This window comes from Macrobrachium rosenbergii, chromosome 18, assembly GCF_040412425.1.
Source record: "Macrobrachium rosenbergii isolate ZJJX-2024 chromosome 18, ASM4041242v1, whole genome shotgun sequence".
NCBI classification, from domain to species: domain Eukaryota; kingdom Metazoa; phylum Arthropoda; class Malacostraca; order Decapoda; family Palaemonidae; genus Macrobrachium; species Macrobrachium rosenbergii.
The window spans coordinates 15,310,960-15,333,365 of record NC_089758.1 but is presented as its reverse complement, the minus strand read 5'-3'; the positions used below and the strand labels follow the sequence as shown (position 1 = coordinate 15,333,365).

The following is a 22,406-nucleotide window of genomic DNA, read 5'->3' as shown; positions in this document are numbered from 1 at the left end:
ATAATAACTCTATAAACACAAACCTTTAAACTACAACTCAATCAATTTATCACTGAACCAAACCAAAAACATAATCGGATTCACAGTGGGGCTTTGAAAGACACTAGAATCTCCAATTTTATTACCATAATAAATTTCAAATAAAATGTGTATACAAAAGATATAGAATTTCACCAAATGTTTCTTCACTTCTGTAAAAAAAAAAAACTAACAAGGGAATGAAAATATGAGAAATCGTACATGGGTATGCTAATGAAAATAAGTACAATTACAATAGCACCAATCAGATAACTTAGAAGTACTGTACGCATTATAACTAAATTTTACTTGATCAAGACACTTTCTCATATAGGCAACATGGTCATACACATATGTATATAAGAATACATATCACACATAAGAAACATTTACATATACATTCAATACTACCTGTAAACTGCAACATCAGAATAATTTGAAACTTTATATGTGTGTATGTATATATATATATATATATATATATATATATATATATATATATATATATATATATATATATATATATATATATATATATATATATATATATATATATATATATATATATATATATATATATATATATATATATATATATATATATATATATATATATATATATATATATATATATATACATATATATATATATATATATATATATATATATATATATATATATATATATACATATCCATATATATATAAAACATATAGATTATGATAGTCATAATATTAAAACATAAATTAAATATAAAAATCAATGCCATGACCTTTCTTCATACATTTTCGACAAAATTAAAATGGCTCTCTGGATAACAGAGAAAAACAAAGAAAGAGTCAAGATCCTCACTTTACAGGTCGAAAATTTAAGACATTTTTCAATCTTTCCTTCGTATTGTTGGCTATCAAAGCAATTCGAATCATTTGAAAACTGGATCACAAAAGAACAATGTCTGAACGCTAGGGCAAAAAGAACACATTCTTCCTTTTAATACTGATTAACTTCCAGACAAACTAAGGGAAGACTAGCAATGAAGAAATTAGACTTTTTCTACACTAATTTTTATCAAAGGTTGTTCCTCCATTTTCTACCACTTGCTGGTTTATACATCAAACCACTTCAGTAAAGATACTTCCAGGGATCTTGCCTAGATAGTGACCCCCAGCAAAGTTCGGGGGTGGTTATCTAGGGCTAACATTTCTTTGGGGTCATATCTTTATATGATATTTACAGTCTTTTGTCTATGTTTTTGCGATCATCCAACTGTTGTACTGATCACTATCTATGGAAAGATCCACTTCCAGAATAGACATTGTTTTTCTTAAATGCTTCAGATATGTCGTAACCACACGTCGGCAACTTGTCACCCACACATCACAAACCAGTTGCATACAAATTAACGACTTATTGGTAGTCGTAACCAGCGCTTCATACAATTATCCAGTACTGACTTAAGAACCGTTCTCTGCTTGCAGTCGCTAATCTGTTTCCAACCTGTTTGTGATATGCATGCGATAAATTCCTGATGTGTGTTTATGGCGTGTTTTACTCAAGTGTGGATGCAACCTTCAACACATTTATTTACGAATATAAGGATCCATGGAAACCATAAATTATAGCTTCTATCTAATGGAGAGGTCATCAATTTACATTAATTTCTGTTGGTCGTTATTTTCACAAAAGAAAAATATGTAAATAGAATCATTTCACCTAAATTTTACATAAAATATTTAATGTGAAAGGCACCTGAGGTTCATGGCTTTCCCTAATTATATGGTAATCGTGTAACAATGGACGAGCAACCATGAATATATGGTATAAGACTAACATACATTTATCTGATACCACAAGAGATCAAATTATTGACAGTAAGAAATCAAACAACGCTATACATGTATCCAGATATCGTACTTACAAAAACAGCAATAACTCAAGGTTAGTCTATGAAACTTCTTCGACATATTAACAGAAATGACTGTACCTAGATGTGTACCAATAAAATACCTAGAACTTCTGTCATTGATTTAATGAAGAAATAAAGTAGCGTCACTAGCAGATTGCAAAATCAAAAACAGCACAAATAAATCAGAAAACAACACGTGTAATATCGAGGAGGAGTTAATGTATTCTCTTATAAGAATATTACTTTGCATAATAAAAATACATTAAAAATCAACTGGTATTCTACAACTATATTCCCAGAATACTCAAGGCCGGGCATTCAACGAGCTGATGGCTCACGGTTATAAATTAAGCAATTATCATAAATTGTTCCCCAATAATTCAATTACATATCAAATAGTCAGTCATTATCCAAGTCAATTACATATCAAATGGTCAGTCATTATCCAAGGTTTGCATTACCATACCAAGAATTCATCTAAACAAGGTGATCTGGAAAAAAAAAGATTGTCGAAACCCATTTTCTCAAAAGAATTTCTTCGCGATTAATTCACTTGACAAAATCACCGGTCAGCAATAAGATGGGAGGACTTCTTTACCTGTCATCATCCCTGGAATGAGGTCAAGTGACCAAGAACTTGGCACACGTATTCGGATCATGTTTCTTTAACCTATCACCTTAAGTGTGGAAAATGCATTACCAACTGAGCAAAAAAATCTGACCGATCTTCAGGTAACTTAAAAAAAGTTCTTTCTAAACCTTGAAAAATAATAATAAAAAAATGGCTGAAGAGCATTCATTTCTTTCCAAGGAGCATATTGTGTATATGCAGCTCCTTGACCCCAAAATGAACAATCACCGTTAAAGAACCAATGAATAAGTGACACATAAGAGCAAACTTTTTTATATTTCCTCTCTTGGGGCTTTTACATTGGCACTGATTACACAGAAATTTGACTGATTAGTGTACATAATTCAAGTGTAATTTCATTCAGGAATGTTGAGAATCCCACAGACAGAAATTAACAGACAAATTGTATAGGAACATTTTACACATTATGAATAAATAGTGAATGAATCAGGAACAGAGTTGCCAGGCCGTGAAAAACATTTACCCTCCTTAAAATTTATCTTTTGGAGCCTCAACATTTCACTGGATGGCATAATATGAAAATAACCGGGACATTTTACATTAGAAAAAAAAAAAAAAAAAGGTCTGACAACCGTTACATCTTTCATTCACTACAAAGCACAAACATTTAACACGAATCATTTAAGTAAATGTCTCTAAGTACTTCTGCTTACAGTTTCCTGTCCATCTCTACCTCCCTCTACTTATTCAATCCTCTGCTGTGACCATTTTACTATCCTTCATGGAACAATTACTGAATAGTTTTAAGAAAAGGTCAAAACAAAGATACACGAGACATGAGAGAGACAAGGAATATTGAAATCATATACTCAGCAAGATTTAGAATTTTTTTACGCAAATAGCTATACAGCGACAAGTATTGTCAAAGAAATAATTTTCCCGAATTTAAAGTTTGTTATGGGCCTATTTTATGCGTTTATATACTATGAAGAAATCCTATGTCGGCAGCGTCTATATATCTCTTTTATAAAGTATTCCATCTCCATTCTATCGGTATCTCACGTGTTAACTCATTTGAAAACTATGTCGGCTGTGCTCAAAAGAGGACTAAATATTTTACCACTTACAATTTTCATTATACACCTTGAAAATAAATAGCATTATACACCTTAAGTAATCTTTCAAATAATGGACAGCATTTCATTATACACCTTGAGTTGTCTTTCAAATAATGAACCTAAGTTATCTTTGACATCATGCGTCGTAAAGCAGAAGTGAAATGAATGCAGACTAACAGTTACTTAAAAATAAAAGTTTATTATCTTCTAAAAAGTAAACCATAAGTTTGTCACCTTTCTTAACTTCTTTTGACAATTCTGCTAAGGCGTTTGACTGAGGGCACTTTCGGAAATTGGTTTAGACCTCAAAATAACTTTCTACAAGTAGAAGGATTTGAAACGCTGGAAAGCGAGAATTGAGAGGGGAGGGGGGGGGGCGTTAATTTCAATTTTGTTTTCATTTCTTAAAATGTGACGTTGTGACACTTCGGTTCAGTTGCAATGCCATTGATACAATGCTTATTGTTATTTCTGTGATCTAAATGCTCATCCAAAATCCTCACTGAAGAAAGTCAAGTGTAGCATAAATGGTCTTTTGGAATAATATACTTACTAATAATCTGTCATTTATATCAACTATTAACTTTAGTTAATAGTAAATAGGACACAAATGAAGCCTCCTCATAAAAATATTAGTTAATAAGACACAAATGAAGGCAGACTCCTCATTATTAAATAGGGGCCTTATAATCTGGGGCATAAGGAGGGGGTGCATTATACTCAGGGGCACAAGGGAGAGTCGGGTCAGGACTCGATCCAGCAGCCTGTGCCCCCGGATCAACGGGAGAATAAGGAGGCGGGGCGGCCTTTTCAACAGTTGCTTGCTGGTACGGAGGACCTGCCCCGTAAGGAGCGGAGGTCGGAGGAGGGTAAACGTAAGCCTGCCCTCCAGGAGGTGGGTAAGCCATCGGACCACCAGCTGCTGGAGGGTATCCTGCGGGATATCCTCCCATTGGCTGAGGGCCATAAACGCCCGCCGAAGTAGGTAGGAAAACGCCAGGTTGGCCAGGGTTCATCACCGGCTGCTGAGGAGGCACTGGAGAAGGGTTCCTGTTGATGACTCGACCCGGGTCGTTTAGGCCGTGGTTTAGTTTTTGGTACTGCTTCTTCGAGTAACAGGCTAGGCCTATGCAGCCAGCAGTGCATACCACTGTAAAGCAAAGTGGAAAATATATCAGTTGTTTTGAGAGAGAGAGAGAGAGAGAGAGAGAGAGAGAGAGAGAGAGAGAGAGAGAGAGAGAGAGAGAGAGAGAGTACAGAAAACTAACCGAAAGAAATCACATAAACTTCTTGATAATTCATTATCTTATCATTTTCACAGGCTACAATTTCAGAGAGAGAGAGAGAGAGAGAGAGAGAGAGAGAGAGTACAGAAAACTAACCAAAAAAAATCACATAAACTTCTTAATTCATTATCTTACCATTTTCATAGGCTACATAATTTCAGGAGAGAGAGAGAGAGAGAGAGAGAGAGAGAGAGAGAGAGAGAGAGAGAGAGAGAGAGAGAGAGAGAGTACAGAACACTAACCAAAAAAATCACATAAACCTTTTGATAATTCATTATCTTACCATTTTCATAGGCTACATAATTTCAGGGGAGAGAGAGAGAGAGAGAGAGAGAGAGAGAGAGAGAGAGAGAGAGAGAGAGAGAGAGAGAGAGAGAGAGAACAGAACACTAACCAAAAAAAAAATCACATAAACCTTTTGATAATTCATTATCTTACCATTTTCATAGGCTATATAATTTCAGGAATTCGTAAATGTTTCAGCACATAATATAAGCATAAACGTCTACCAAGTCCCTTCTGTCAGTGATCTCATTAGATTACCACCAAATTCCCCATTTTTTTTCTACCTTTTAGGCTTGTTCCACATGTTTGTCAATACACTTTGAAAAATATCAATAATAACAGTGATTAATGATATAATTACGAAAAATAAAAATATAGCTAAATCAATAAAGAAGAATATGATCTATAACCTATTCTACATTCTCTTATTAAAATCAATAAAGAAGAATAGGATCTATAATCTATTCTACATTCTCTTATTAAGAGATATTTCACAATATAAACAACAGTAACAATGGAAACCAATGCCTACAGTACTTCATAAACTATATCTCACTAATTCACCGAATAAAAAAAAAAAAATAAAACCATTAACACTGATTCTTCCAATAAAGGTTAAAGATGTGAAGCAGAGCCAATTAGGAATTGGAATATAGAATTTGGGCAAAAGGGAAAGCGCTGAGACCTATAAGGCCATTCAGCGCTGAAAGGGAAGTTGAGACTAAAGGAGGTTTCAAATATGCAACAGGTGAAAAACCTCGTAGTTGCACTGTGAAACTATTGTTAGAGAGGGGCAGGAAGGTCAGATGGAAGAAAGAGAACATGAACGGAGGTAAAGTAGAAGGAATAAAAGTGGTTGCAGTTAGGGGCCGATAGAACGCTGCAAAGAACCCTGAGTAATGCCTACAGTGCACTACGCGAGGTGCACTAACGGCATTAACCCGCTACGGACCAGGGTCAATTAGTACCGTACCTACCTATTAGTACCAAGGTGTAGACCTTGCTTAGTACCGTACTTACCTACTAGCACCAAGGTCTAGATCTTGATTAGTATCGTACCTACCTAATGGATACCAGGGTCTAGACCTTGCTTAGTACAGTACCGACCTGTTAGTACCAAGGTCGAGACCTTGATTAGTACCGTACCTACTTATTAGTACTAAGGTCTAGACCTCCTTGTTTAATACCGTGCTTACCTATTAGTACCAAGGTCAAGACCTAGATTAGTAACCTACCTACCTTTTAATTAGTACCGCACCTATCTATTAGTGCTGTTAGAATTATCTAACTCAAATCAATTTTAGGGAAGATTCAACTTACCTGCACGTCTTCTAGATCAATTTCTTTACATGTTCTTCGAATTTTAAAATTCTTGAATTCACTTTTTATGCGAAAGAACACCTGTTCTTTTGTCCGACTGGTACCGCAAGACTAAAGACTCCTTGTCGGACCAAAACTGTCAACAACTCCTTTTCTTTCACTTTGTCCGAAACTCGAACAACGTTGAAAAAATAAAGACGGAAAACAAAACTGTTTCCTTTATAAGGAATACATTTAACATTAAATTAATTAATTCAATTAGAATACAAAAAGGGAAAGTTAAGAATTTACATTTAATATTAACAAACGGCAATCATTCAGTTTACTTTCCGTCTATAAACGAACACCAAAAATGGGGACAAAAGTAAGAACTAAAACGAACTAGTCAATTCGACTATTCTCCCACGAATGAAATTACCATTCTCCAATCAACTATTTCTACAGTGCCAAGGTTTAGACCTTGATTAGTACCGTACCGTACCTACCTATTATTAGACCTTGGTACTAGACCTTGTTTATACCATACTTACCTATTAGCACCAAGGTCTACACCTTGATTAGTACCGTACCTACCAATTAGTACCAAGGTCTAGACCTTGCTTAGCACTGTACCCACCTCCTATTATAATCATTATTGTCCCCACAACAACGGTGGGATTGACGTCATCATCATCATCATCATCGAACAGACTGTCGTGACTCTTGCCCATACTTATGGTTGTGGCGCCGATGAAGAAAAACATGGCTCCGGAGAATCCCAGGCATATTATCAAGGGTAGGCTCAAGGCGAAGCCACAAACCTGAAGAGAGGAATCGGATGAGTTGTAGGTTATGACGAGATTCGAGTGTTAAGAGGAAATATGAAACTATGGGACCAAGATGCAGATTTATCATTAGAAAACTTCTATCTATTTTGGAAAGCACGCCAAAATAGTTTATGTATATATATATATATATATATATATATATATATATATATATATATATATATATATATATATATATATATATATAGAGAGAGAGAGAGAGAGAGAGAGAGAGAGAGAGAGAGAGAGAGAGAGAGAGAGAGAGAGGCAGCATTTGTCTTATTAAATACTGATGCACGTGGTGTATACGATGACACGATGTCAATACGACACTTCTCTAATTTCCTGTTTTTATTCTTATCTTCAAGGCTAAAACTGTGAACGACAACAATTGTTGCTGTATTGTTCCACTCACACCCACACCCACCCACACACGCACACCCAACCACACACAAACACGCACGCACAGTATATATACACACACACACACACACACATATATATATATATATATATATATATATATATATTATATATATATATATATACACATACATACGGTACATATATACATATAGATATGCATATATATACATGTATATGTATATATATATATATATATATATATATATATATATATATATATATATATATATATATATATATATATATCACAGAACAGAAAGCTCCCACTAAATTGGCTCTTTCATATCGCAACACTTAAGGTTTATAAACATGTCAAGCCCATTATTCTACATACACTGCATAACCCTCTTCAGTTATAGTCTAATATCTCTGGTCGCAAGGCATGGGACTGCATTAGCAATTTTCTTTCATGAATTTCTCTTGAAGAGATTCAATTTTCAGATAGAGAACGTAACCAAAATGTCGAGGAGAGAAAGACTACGTCACAGCAAGTATAAACTCACTTTCGTATAAGGTCTGGTATAAGCATGAACGGTAGTATTCCTTCATTTCCGCTATTAGGGAGAAACACTTACCATTATGTTACCATGTTGAAGGAGAGGTTTTCATAGGCTATAACATTTACCTGATCTCCTTAGGTTCATGATATACTAGTGAAAATGAGCTCTTATCAGTTCGGCAATTTGGGTAATGACGATGGTGGATATAGGTCACATATCTCGAAAGATAATCTTCGTCATATATTTTCTTTTGAGGTATTAGGTTCCCTTGCAGAGAACGCATCTAAATAACTGAGAGAAGCAGGATGTTAAGATCTCAAGGCAGCAAATGAAAACTTGCGTGTAAACCACAAACAGCTTTCACTGATATGGCTTTTTTGCTGTTAAGGTAAATATAGCGTCTGTACTATGGTAATTCATTTATTTCCTCTCCATTTTCTCTTTTTATAGTGTATGGGCTTTTTATTCTAAGGAAGATTGATATGGGTTAATAGTTTTTCAGGCTTATTCCATACTAATGTTTGCTCATTTGTATAATAACATTACAACAAACACCAAATGCATCATCTCCACGTTGGAATAAGTTAAACTTAGCATGCAAAAATTACTGTAGCCAGATTTCCTTATATTTAAAAAATATCCAGAATGTTCTAGCTTTGTCCAGAAAGCATTGCGCAACTGCAGCTTTTAGAGATGCGCATACTAAAACTACTGCTTAGCTGTACACAGAATCTTAATAGATTCCTTTCCTGACGACGGTGGTGAAGTCCTTTAGCGACATAAAAACTTAAAATGGACAAAACAACCCAAAATAAAGTATAAAAAATAATATGACCCTATAGGTAATCCATGTAGACAGTCGTAGTTAACTCCCTACTGCTAAATTCAAACGGGTTAGGGGCAACACAGAAGATGACCTAGGTTAAGACATCCAAGAACCTCAACCATCTAAGAACAAATTGATGCCATTCACCGCGTAATTTTGGATGACAAAAATCTGACTGCCCAATGTTTACCTTAGACCCAGTTTCAGAACTGGCACAGAGTACAAATTACCTGATATACATCTTAGGGGTGACTAAGTTACCTGTAAGATGGGTACCACAAATGTTGACACTAGAACAGACAGTGGCTAGACTGCAAAATTTCAGGAATTTCAGGACACTTTTGACTTGCTTCCAAGATGATCTAGACAATTGCTACAGGAGATTGGTAACCCAGAATGAGACATAAGTTAACCACTGAACCAGAATCAAAGATTTAAAGCAAGCAATTAAAACCCATAGGCATTCCACTTTTAAAAAGGCTTAAGCGTGTGGTGTTTGTCTGCTTGGATATAACTTCATTGTTTTTGGGATGACGAGGGTATTACCACACATTACATTTACCACATATACTTTTAACTGTTTTTAATAACTCATCTCCCATGACATATATCATAAACTCCCAATACATTACCTCTCCATAACTCTATCGTTGATTTTTCCTGGTAATGGCCCATACAGTCTTTGTCTCTTTCCTTTCAAACTTCTCACATAACTGTTTCATAACAAGTAGGCCTACTTCAAACACGCAAGGCCTCCTTTGTCTAAACCGGTATTGTTCTAAGTTATCAGGCCTTCTGTCATCTGGCCTTCTCTCTCAATCAAAATCCTATTGTACACCTTCCCTGCATCAAGTAGCGTTATGTCTTGCAAACTCTAGTTAGGCTTTCAGTAAATCTATCCCCATTCCACTGCAGTATCTCACTCCTAATCGCATCAACTTCCGGTTGATTACCGATCTCCACCTGCTTAGCCCCCTACCTACGTCCTCAAGACCTCAACAGTCACTCCTACTAGCATTCTCAGACCTTCCAGCAACCCTATTCATTCTTGCGTTAGTCAGCTCCACTTTCAACGAACCTTCAACATACGAACTCCGTCGACCCAGGGCAGCATTCACTTAAGCTAGCAGATCCTATTTGCATCTCTAACTCAAAGATCCCTCTACTCATTAACATTCTTACTGAATATATTTACTTCCCTGTGGAGCGAATTATTCTCTAAAGTATTCGTTCTCCTTGTCCCTATTCTTCTTTTTTTACCATTTTCATAGTTTCATCTGTCACTTTCATTTTGGCTACCTTGCCAATTCTATTGAATGAATTAATTAATGAATCATGAAACTCAGGCTGTAAAGCCAAGCCATTGGAAACTTTCAGCCATTCGGAAATTAAGACCGTGAAATAAGCGGTTGGACGAAGGATAAGGAGATTCAGAAAACCAATGTGATTAAAATCCAAGGTTCTTAAAGGTGAAGTTAAAATAAAAGCCACAGTTGAACTAAAATTAATAGTCAGAGAGGTTAGATGGCACGAAGGAAGAAAGGTAGCCAGAAGAGGGTAAAATACAATGCTAAAAAGTGGGCGTAGATAGGGGCCACAGGAACACAGCCAACAGTGTAGCCTACTGCGTGAGGTACCCCGACAGCAACAAACACCCCATCCCCCACCGGGTCCTGCATACCTGCACAATCTTCTGCTGCCATGCACCTCAAGTATATTTTTTCTCTTTCTCTAAACTCAGCTTTCCTCCTACCACTTCTTCCTGTTTTCATTCCTGCTCCTTACTCTCCTACGCCTATACAATGACGCCATGTTGGTTCTATCGTGGAATTTTACAAAAGCTTCATCTACCAGTAATGCAGTTCCTTCATTTCCTTGTTTCAGACTCTTCTCATTTCCTCCTCATCAAAGTTACGATTTTTCCTTATACGTACAGCTTTTATCTGCGTTGACATGAGTCTCGACGAATGAATGATCAAATAGCCTGGGCCCCAAAGCAAGTCCTCGTCAAATTACGGACACCAACTTTGCTTTCGTCTACTGTCATTCTTGCACTTACTCAGGAGACACTTGAAAGAAATAGTCTTTTCCTAATATTCTTGTCATTATTCTCATATATATATATATATATATATATATATATATATATATATATATATATATATAGAGAGAGAGAGAGAGAGAGAGAGAGAGAGAGAGAGAGAGAGAGAGAGAGAGAGAAGAGAAGAGAGAATGAATTTGCAGAACAACTCAACTGTCATGTATTAAACCTAAGCCTTGAAACTATTTAACTTTTAGCTTACCCGCACTCCAGATCTCAAATAATTGGGTCCCCTGTACCATGTATTAGGCTGCTGTACCACAACTACGGTTGTGGGAGCCTGTTGGTATGCACCTGCCGATCAAAAAAAATATATCAACAGGTTTTTATTACAAAAAAAGGTTATTTTTCGTTAGACTCCAGCCACCACCCGCTTTATAATTTATATTTTTCTTGGGTAAATCACATCAAAACAAAAATTTCTTCTCAATACATAACCTTCGCAAATGCCTAATAGCAGAGAAAAATAAGGACTTGTAAGGTAAGACAATACCAGCCCCACCCCCTCCATAACTAATACGGCAAAATTGTAACCGGTAAACACCCTAGTTTACCTTAGGTTGGTATTTTTAGGTTCTTTACTACCTTATCATTTTCTGGCCATTTTTGCATGAAAATCCAAAATGGTTTTTCATGCAAAATGGCTAGCTGGCACCTTTGGAAATGGCTGGCTGAGTCTTCCGAAAAATTACCAAAAAAAATATCTGTTCTTGGTACAGCAAATGTGCAACAGCATTATGTGGACTGAGAAATAAGAGAGAGAGAAAAAAAACTTTTACACTTACCCTGCATTTTAACGCTGAAATTTACACTCGGTTCAAGTAATACAATTCTCAACACATTTCCTCAAGTTCATTTACAAGTCTTTTATCTCTAATCCCTGTAAAATGCAAAAGAATAAAAGGAAATAAGCTGAAATATTCGGTTCACCATCAAGTAGCAACTGTTGCGCAGTTGCCAGTTAGTCGGAATAAACGAAGGTCGTGGCCAACATCAAATAGACACGCCTTTCCAACAGCGTCTTGTTTACGATTACTGAACACACAAGTTTGCAGAGCAAATCACATGATTGTAACATTTACAAAAGCATGGTTTTCGAACGTCATCATAGTGAAAAACTTTCACAAGCGTTTCATGTCACAGATATATTGATTTTCGGCCTCTGAAACAACTTGAAAAACCACAAAACGAAGAACGGGTAACTACGATCTTCGTAACACCAGGTCGGAACCAACACTGTCTGTCTGCTGCCTGGCCAAGCCAACCGAACTGGCTAAGACCACGGTGTGACTGAGGAATAGTCACGTGAAAGGATCTACGTGCTGGCGGAGGAGAGTAGGCGTCTATAGGAGACCGGTTTCTTGCTGTGACACAAAACATTTCATGACGGTCCACGAGAAGTGTGACGAAATCGAATCCGCCGGTAAACTTAATTATAAGCGGCGACGGTAAATAAAATTTAGCAGAGTGAAATGGTGTTTTTTATCCATATTTATTTAGTTTGTTCGTGTAATTGAGATACTACGTGAAATGGGGTTTCGACTAAAGACTATTTATATACTCAAAGTACAACGAATTCAATATTAATGGTATTTGTCATATATATATATATATATATATATATATATATATATATATATATATATATATATATATATATATATATATATATATATATATATATATTTGTATTTGTCTCTGTCTATGCTTATATATTCGTCAAAAGCAGTGCTATCCTGGTATCTGCAACCGGATTTTAACTTTCTTCCGTAAGATCTATATTTCCAGCCAATGAAGCACCAGTGGCTTTCCAAGGTTTATAAGGACGGCCAACTTGGTGCCCTTTTCTTGCCCAGGCCCGAAGAAGACTAAATAGAAAATAGAGAGAAGTGAAGAGGTGCAAAAACACGAAGGGAAGCGTCCACGCATTAAGTAACGCATATCGAAATAAAATAGAGAAAAATGAAACTTTAAAAGCATCTAAACTACTACGAAGAGACGATATAGATTCTTTGTCCTGTAAGTTGCCCGGGAAACGGTTCTCAAATTGTTAGCCAAGTGAACAAAATATGTCAGCGCAATGAACGCAAATAAAATCAGATGTCAAGATATTTCTTTATTTCTAATATCAGACGTCAGATTATTTCATTACAAATTGCAGTAGGCTATCCACATTTTGGTGGTAACTGGCTGGAAAGTCTCCCAGTGAAACAGTTTTCCTACAGAGAGAAACAGAGACGGGGGAAGAGTCAAGAGAGAGAGAGAGAGAGAGAGAGAGAGAGAGAGAGAGAGAGAGAGAGAGAGAGAAGTAAGTCAAGAGAGAGATGGGGGGAGAGTCAAAAGAAAGAGAGAGAGGGAGACGGGGGGGGTTAGTCAAGAGAGAGAGAGAGTAAGGGGGGGGGGAGGAGTCAAGAGAAAGAGAGTGACAGGGGGAGGGAGTCAAAAGAGAGAGAGAGAGAGAGAGAGAGAAGTGGACGGAGAGTCAACAAGTACGTGAATCATCCAAAACACAGGACTCGAATGAAGAAAGTGTTACTCTACCTAAACAATCCTTCACGACGCTAATTCAAAACGAAATTCGAAGTTGTTTATGAAACCAGACATCTCCGTCTACTTCTATGTAAGACGCTCTCATTGCCTGACCTGTTGCCTTTGTATGCAAGGACTTCCGTGCCCCCCCCCCCACACAAATACTTCCTACTTTTGAAAGTACTCTGAAATCGAGTATGAATTTTTAATTATCGTTATATTTCTACTCTTACTCTTGCTCGAGGTTTTATTATTATTATTATTATTATTATTATTATTATTATTATTATTATTATTATTATTATTATTCAGAAGATGACTCCTATTCATGTTTAACAAGCTCACAGGAGCCATTGACTTGAACTTCAATCTTCCTAAGAATGTGACGTTCATTAGAATGAAGTAATAGAAGGTAATGGGAGATACAGAGAGAAGAGATCACTTATTAGAAAAGAGAATTAAATTAACAAATTAATAAATAGATGTGTAAGTAAATCATCAAAATATAACGAGAATTGTATTAGGGTATTAGGATATCATTTGAATGATTTTTAATGGTATACAGGACTTCTGGTCCATTGGAAAATTAACTTGTATGTAAAATTTGGAGCTGTTTGTAAATGTACTTCGAGATGATATGTACATATACGCATTCATCAGGACATTCATAGTTAAATATACGTCGTAATATAAATAATACATATAATATGCAACCTTGAATATTGGTCATCCTACATTTTGGTGATGGCATATGATCTGATAGCTAAAAATAAATCTAGTTGATAGGAAAACGTAGCAAGAAATATGTCTGTAAAATATTTCCTAGAGTATCGAATTAAATATTCTAAACGTTCATAGCCAAGGAAAGGGTCATTGTGAAGAGCTTTCAAGATCTGGGTATATTACGATGACAAGGGTAACACTGTGGGGGACCCCAGATCTAACCCTGACGAACTTTTTTCTTTTTTATCATAAAAAAACATTAGATTCTGAGAGTTCAGTGTTATCATCACCATTTCTCTTGTTGTTTTAGACGCCCATTACTAATATTACTACATAAACAATAACAATGACAGATAATATTAAAGCACTTACTGAGGGTTTAGCTACCACCCGAAATTTGATGCTAGTTACACCAGAAATATCTGTGATAATAGCGGCAGTAACTGCCCAGCAAGAGCAGTAGAAATTGCGGCAGTACTATTTCAAGATATACCTCTGTATTCCACTGGCTGGACTCCTGAAAATAGTACTACTGTTTGTAGTGGTAGGAACAATCCCATTATAACAATTTACTACCCACGCAACGTTTAATAGTAGTAGCACCAGAAATGCTCATAACAAGAGTAAATTACTTCATAATAGTATAAGAAATTGCAGTAGTTGTAGTAGATCAAACTATTTCTTACTGATGAGTGACCTGAATGTACCCTATATAATATTTATACTGATAAGGTCTTATATGGTACTAATAGCAGCAATAGCAGTTTAAGCGTCATTTAGCGTAATTTTTACCAACGTCCCTGACGCCACTGTTTCTGCCTTTCCACGTTTCTAGAACGAATAAGACGAAAATAAACATCAACATAAACAAACCAGGAATAAACCTAAAGAAATCAGGAAGACTTTTATATAAAGTCTATCCCCACCACATTAATAAATGCAGTGTGCTAGGTGGGAGATGATGTGTCCCAGGTCAACGCTCCACGGAGCATGTCCGTGCCAATCGCAGGTACTTTCAGGACCCCAGAGAGCCCCATCCCAATTTCGTAGCCCAGGCACAGTCCCCAGAGGAATTTCTTGACACTGCTTTGCTCGGATTCTGACAATGTCTTGTTCTTGCTTGGCATTGAGGATGTGATTGTTTTGTGCTTATTTTCTTTCTTCTATGTGTCAGGAAAATCACCTTTTTACTGTAGAATATTTAGTTTTATCATCTATTACCAAGAATTCGGCCATACATACATATACATATACATACATACATATGTATATATGTGTGTATATGTTTAAATGAATAAATAAATAAACACAAATATATATACAGTATATATATATAAATATATATACACACACACACACACACACACACACACATATATATATATATATATATATATATATATATATATATATATATATATATATATATATATATATATATATATATATATATATATATATATATATATATATATATATATATGTGTGTGTGTGTGTGTGTGTGTGTGTGTATAGAAAAAGGGAGAATTAATCCATTTACGAAAGAAATGTTACGTTAGAGATAGAAGCCTAGTTACTAAGGCTGCAAGAGTCACTAAGGCACATCACCCCGGAGAAAGAGAGAGAGAGAGAGAGAGAGAGAGAGAGAGAGAGAGAGAGAGAGAGAGAGAGAGAGAGAGGTGAAGTGTGATTCTCTATAAGCATTTCTTCACTGAACTCCTCGAAATAGATGTAAATGTATAATGCTTGGATAATGAATTAAATTAATGGAAATGTAAATAAACACACACGGGAAACATGTTACGTCTAAGTTTCCCCTGTGAATTAATAATAAAGAATTTGACGCCTGTGCGCTATCATAATAATGTAGTTGCCAGATAGTGTTTTTCGTCATGTAACCTCCCGCTAGATATGTTTGGACTCTGCGATGAATGATGCATGATAATTCGTCCATATCAGCGACTGTTATCACTCTCTTAAAACTTACTGAAATTAGAGTTGAAAAATACGTAAAGATTATTGCTTTTACCTTGTTTCACACATAAATAGTACTATCAAAACACTGGTAAAGCAGTACTAAGAACCATAAAAGTGGCAAGAAGAAAAATGGCCAGTAGATGAGTCATGAGATGTCGCAATGAAAAGAGAAAAACACAAAATGTGGGTTGTTTCAAAGCAATGAAGAATGCTTTACTTCTGAAAACAAGTAAAAAGTGCGCCGAAGTTTCTTCGGCGCAATCGAGTTTACTGAATAGCTGCTACATCTTATAATCAAGGCCACCGAAAATAGATCTTTCTTTCGGTGGTCTCGGTATAAATGCTGTATGAGCCGCGGCCCATGAATCTTTAACCACGGCCCGGTGGTGGTCTATCCCATATCGTTGCCAGAAGCACGATTATGGCTAACTTTAACCTTAAATAAAATAAAAGCTACCGAGGCTAGAGGGCTGCAATTTGGTATGTTTGATGGTTGGAGGGTGGATGATCAACATATCAATTTGCAGCCCTCTAGCCTCAGTAGTTTTTAAGATCTGAGGGCGGACAGAATAAATTGTGGACGGACAGACAAAGCCGGCAAAATAGTATTCTTTAACAGAAAACTAAAAGTACAAGAGCAGAAAGATTGAGGCCAAAGGCTGTGCGAGACGTGACGAGAGATAATGTTTGAGAGATTTAAGATTTTAAGCCCATTTTGAGAGATCGAAGTGTCGAAGCTGCCAGAGAATTTTTAACAGGGCAGGTATGGAATGTAATATAAGATTTAGGCCAAAGGCCAAGCACTGGGACCTATGAGGTCATCCAGCGCTGAGAGGGAAATTGAGAGTAAAAAAGGTTTTACAGGCGTAACGAGAGGAAAAAGTCGCTGTTGCATCATGAAACAATTTTTGGGAGAGGGTGGACAGGAAGATGGAAGAAAGAGAATATGAACGGAGGTACAGGAAGGGGAATGAAAGGGGTTGCAGTCAGGGGAAGAAGGGAAGCTGCAAAGAACCTTAAGTAATGCCTACAGTGCACCGAGTGAGGAGCACCGATGGCACTCTCCCGCTACGGAGTATGCCAGTTTGCTGGGGCTTGTAAGAGTACCAAGCAATTATGCAATCCACATCTAAGAGAAGACACTGACGTTTTTATATATACTATGCAAATTTGTGCATAACAAAGTTATTATCTCTCCCCCTCTTATATGCAGCAGAAAGATGACCGGTTTAAAGATACTGCTTTGTTAATTAAATAAAAAGAGTATGTGCTATGCGACATGCAATGCATGTCAAAGTTATTATTTTCGTATTTATCTCTCTCTCTCTCTCTCTCTCTCTCTCTCTCTCTCTCTCTCTCTCTATATATATATATATATATATATATATATATATATATATATATATATATATATATATATATATATATATATATATATATATATATATATATATATATATATATATATATAATCTGTATGCGCACATAAACATTTGTACTGACAAATACTATATACAAGTACATGTATGTTCGTCACCGAACATATTTTTATATAAAACAATAATTCATATTACCCAATACATTGTAATTCGCCACTAACAGTACTGTTAATAATAAGAAAAAATTTCGTCAAAAAGGATATGTAGCCTACTTACTCGATAAGTGTCATAAAAAGGACATTTTGTTTAAAAAGGGCATCGCTGTGTTAGACTTCCACTTGATAAGTGCCGCTGTTTATCTACAATACAGTAACAATCCGCGGATGGTTCAGAGCAGTAATTCAGCGTTCCTATAAAAAAAAAAAAAAACCGTGACAGAATCACATAGAATATGGCCAAATTTAATCTTGTAAGCGTAAGAGATTTATGCATTTATTTGCATTAAACGGAAGATTAATCTCATTGGTATATTTATCATTTTTATTTATTTTTTCGTCATTTTCAGCACCTAATTCAGCCACCTTAGTGTAATATGGTGTTAACAAATCTCACGATGACTTTTCCTTGAGTGAGTGTGTGTGTGTGTGTGTGTGTGTGTGTGTGTGTGTGTGTGTGTGTAGGCGACAAAGAACAATTGAGTCCATTAAAATTGGTCTAGTCATTTTATACAATTTGTTCTAGAGAGAGAGAGAGAGAGAGAGAGAGAGAGAGAGAGAGAATTTGCTCTTAGTACATTGGGCCCCATTGAAATTGACGTATTCATTTATATTTGATGGGTGCCAATGCAGTGTTAAATATGTTAAGATTTCGGTGGATATTCTCTAGAGGTCATCTCTGAAATGGAAATAGTCATGTAGGATCTGAAATATAAGGTGTGAATATTTGACCAGTAGAAAACGGTGATATATAGAAAGGAGATAAAAGCATTATTAATTGGGGAAAAGATAGAGAAGAAAATTCTATGCAAGATGCAAAAAAAAAAAAAAAAACTGAAAAAGCAAAAACAGAATGTCTTTTCCTTACCTCTGATTTTTCACAGAAACTAATTTGATTCAGTAAAAGGCTGGTGAATGAATAATTGCCAAAAATTATATTTATTCAGTATTCAAGACAGCTACCTTTACAAGGCATGACGGTATAAAATCATATATATAATAATACAATAAATAAGATGATATAAATATATTTGGTTGTATTCATTGGTTATGAGCTGCCCAGTTATCCATCACTATGAGAACAGACAATTCAGACAGTTTTAAGATATCAGGAACTTTACGCAGGCAAGCACCGAGTATCATACGTTGAAACCTTAGTGGAGATGAACGAATATTTCAGATTAATTAAAACATTATATTCACTTAACTGCTTTTGGTCTTTTATCTTCACTGACGAAAAGAATGTTTCTTTAATTTAACTGTAAATTTCCCCCTTACCGAAAATATTTTTGAAATCCCTCATCTTACCAATGCCAAGCAGACACGTTATCATGTCCCAAATGTACTCCACTCGGCCTTTTTCATCACAAAATAGCTGACGTACTTCACCATCACATTCTACGCTGTTCTGTGACATCACAAAATTCTTAACAACACTCGAGGAGTCACAACCTTCATTGCTCTGTAATTTCAAGGGGAAATTACCTTCATTGCTCTGTGATTTCAAGAGTGGAAAATCTTCATTGCTCTGTTATTTCAAGAGGGAAAAACCTTCACTGGTCTGTGATTTCAAGGGGAAACTTCACTGCTCTGTGATTTCAAGAGAAACAACCTTCATTGCTCTGTGATTTCAAGGGGAAACTAACTTCACTGCAATGTGATTTCAAGGGGAAACAACCTTCATTGCTTTGAGATTTCAAGGGGAAACTACCTTCACTGCTCTGTGATTTCAAGGCGAAACTACCTTCATTGTACTGTTATTTCAAGGGAAAAGAAGTCAGTATACGTGAGGCGGTGAAGGTAGACATTCCGATTCGGTTGGATTACTGGCTACAGAGGACCTTCTAGAAGTAGGCGACGCAGGGTATTCTTGGTCACCTAAACTATGGAATGTCTGGGGCAGATGGATGAATGGCCGCCTCTCCAGCACTGGCCCTTCGGACGAGGCACGAGGACACGTCCAGGTAAGAGGGAGGGTTCTCCCAAGGGCACCCGCCAACCACAGAACAATATGGTGGAGGATCTCCACCAACGACTTGAGGTCGACCCCTGTCAGGAGGTGGGTGTTGAGTCGACCGCCTGTTAACAGGAGAAGGAGTCCTCGATCTATGCCTACCATCAGGAGTCCTTGATCTATGCCTACCAGAAGGAGCCTTGATCTAGGCCTACCAGAAGGAGTCCTTGATCTAGGCCTACCATAAGCTGAGGGGGTGATGTGGTAGCTGCTGCCCATCAAAGACTACATGGTACACCGAAGGCTGCACTCTAGGTGAATATCCCGCCACTTGAGGGCCAACTCCAGAGGGCTGCTGCCCGTTGGCAAGAAAATAACCTTGAGGAACCTCAGCAGGAGAGAGGGAAATAACCTCTTCAGAGAGAGCATTTTCTGCAGGAGCAGAAGGAAGAACACCGGATGGATAGGATGGGGACAATGGCTGCTGAAGATGTCTGGAACGCCGTTGTTGGACTCTGATGCTACTTGGATATTCGCGGTATAATTCCCGTTTCCTTCTAGCGTAGCAGAAAATCGACACCAGACAGCCAAGCATGAAGACTGAAAATAATGAAAAAATAAGTAATAGTTAATATATAACTTACAGCTTCAACGTTCCACAGTCACACACACACACACACACACACACACACACACACATATATATATATATATATATATATATATATATATATATATATATATATATATATATATATATATATATATATAAACAGTGTTTAGTTATAACAGTCAAAATGATCTCTTAGCTTCTAGTTTTTCTAAAAAAATCTTGGATACAAAGATTTAAAACCAAATGGAGAGAAATTTGTTTCCTCATATATACATATTTATGAATTTTATGAAGCCATTTTCTTCAAGAGAAAAAGAGTCCAGATAGAGGAGAACCGTCGTCGAGGCCTCTGTGGATGGTATACATTTCTGACGGAGCAACGGACACTCACGTCTAACGTTTTTCTCTCTTCTTACTGCCTACGTCTCCACCCTAGCTGCGACCCACAACAGTCATCTAATAAACAAGTACACAATTCATTGCTTAGGTCATAAGACTTAACGCTCTCATCATTATTATTGTATGTATGCCATTATTTGAATATTTTTGCTATTATCAACTGTGTGCTGATAAATATATAAACAGTAACAGTAAAAATAAAACGATAACAGTTACCTTTAATCAGCAAAAACAATAAAAATAAATAGTGTAGAGAACTGCAATAAAAAGAATGAAAAATTATAATTAGACTGCTATTGCTGACAATAGTAATAACCTGAATTGTAATACAGTGCTGTGGTTCTTGACTAAGTTGGCCTTATTCTATCTAAGCCTAGTACTCCAAGATCCGCCATTTAAGTAGTTAAGACACTTGCCTCTCCAATGAGATCCAGAGATTATGAACTTTTCAAGCTCTTTCAATTTTAATGTCCAACCAAGGGTTGAATTATGTACCTGGTAGCTAGTCGACTAAGTGGAGAGTCATGTGGCTGGCAACCACATCACATTAAAGATTTTTTGATAACAATAAAATCCACACATTAGAAAGCTACCCTTCAACTAGCAAAGGAGTGAACATGAAAAAATAATTGTCATTATGACTCTGGCAACAGCAACAACAGCAACAGGTTTATAAAGAAAATTCAGCACCATGAATTAACTCCAAAGAAAAGAGAGTAACGAAACAGCATGAAGCACCTCCAAAGCAAACGCATACAAAAGTATACTGGCTACCTCCAAAGAATAAGCTTACAAGATATAAGTACCTCCCAAGAGAAAGCAGAAGTTACATGTACTACCTCCAACGGAAAGACATGCAGCTGCGTAAACTAGCTAAAAAAAAAAATTAAAAAAAGGCACGCAAGAGCATTAAGTGCCTCTAAAAAAAGCACAAAATAACACGAACTACCTCTGAAGAATAGGCACACACCAGCCTCAATTACAGTACCACCAAAGAAAAAAAAAAAAAGGTAGGAGAGAGAGAGAGAGGGCAAACAACAGCGTGACCTACCTCCAAAGAAGAGACACGACGCCTGTGATTTTCAGGGGTAGTCTGAGTCCGTAGCTGATGACGCACGCGATGCCGACGCAGGCGCACGTGGTGCCTCCAATGAGGAGCGCCCTCTTGGCGCGGTTTTCGTCTGACGGGACATCAAACTGCGTAAAACGGAACAGGGGGAGTGAGTTAATGGATAGATAAATACTAATGAGAGGTGCCGTAATTTAGTTTCCTTCAAACGCCTGACACCTGGGACGAGTTGATTATGCAGTATGCACCCACACAGCCTGGATTGCAAAGTGACCCATGCAATCTAAGAGCTGTTAATTCTCAGTGGTTACTAAGTAAGGGTAGTGTTTACCCAGTACTACAAATGCATAAGCTAAATTGAAC

At 36.5% G+C, this 22,406-nt stretch overlaps 1 protein-coding gene across 2 annotated transcripts; it reads right to left on the bottom strand.

The window, feature by feature from the left end:
- Positions 1-905: 905 nt before the first annotated feature.
- On the bottom strand, positions 906-12,556 carry LOC136848143 (uncharacterized). Of its 2 annotated transcripts, none has more exons than XM_067120420.1 (5): positions 12,392-12,556; positions 11,971-12,065; positions 11,388-11,479; positions 7,143-7,326; positions 906-4,785 (listed from the first exon to the last, which is right to left on the bottom strand). In XM_067120420.1, the coding sequence occupies exons 2-5, from the start codon at positions 11,975-11,977 to the stop codon at positions 4,307-4,309; spliced, it is 762 nt and encodes a 253-aa protein (XP_066976521.1). In that variant the 5' UTR covers positions 11,978-12,065; positions 12,392-12,556; the 3' UTR covers positions 906-4,306. The 2 variants fall into 2 exon arrangements, with proteins under 2 accessions (XP_066976521.1, XP_066976522.1); XM_067120421.1 differs by having other exon boundaries at positions 12,421-12,477.
- Between the last annotated feature and the right edge of the window lie 9,850 nt (positions 12,557-22,406).

Coding starts and splice junctions, on each gene's coding strand:
- LOC136848143 (XM_067120420.1), bottom strand. Junction 7,327..11,387: donor ATTTGAGATCTGGAGTGCGG/GTAAGCTAAAAG, acceptor TCCTCTCTTCAG/GTTTGTGGCTTCGCCTTGAG. Junction 4,786..7,142: donor AATAATGATTATAATAGGAG/GTGGGTACAGTG, acceptor TTTGCTTTACAG/TGGTATGCACTGCTGGCTGC.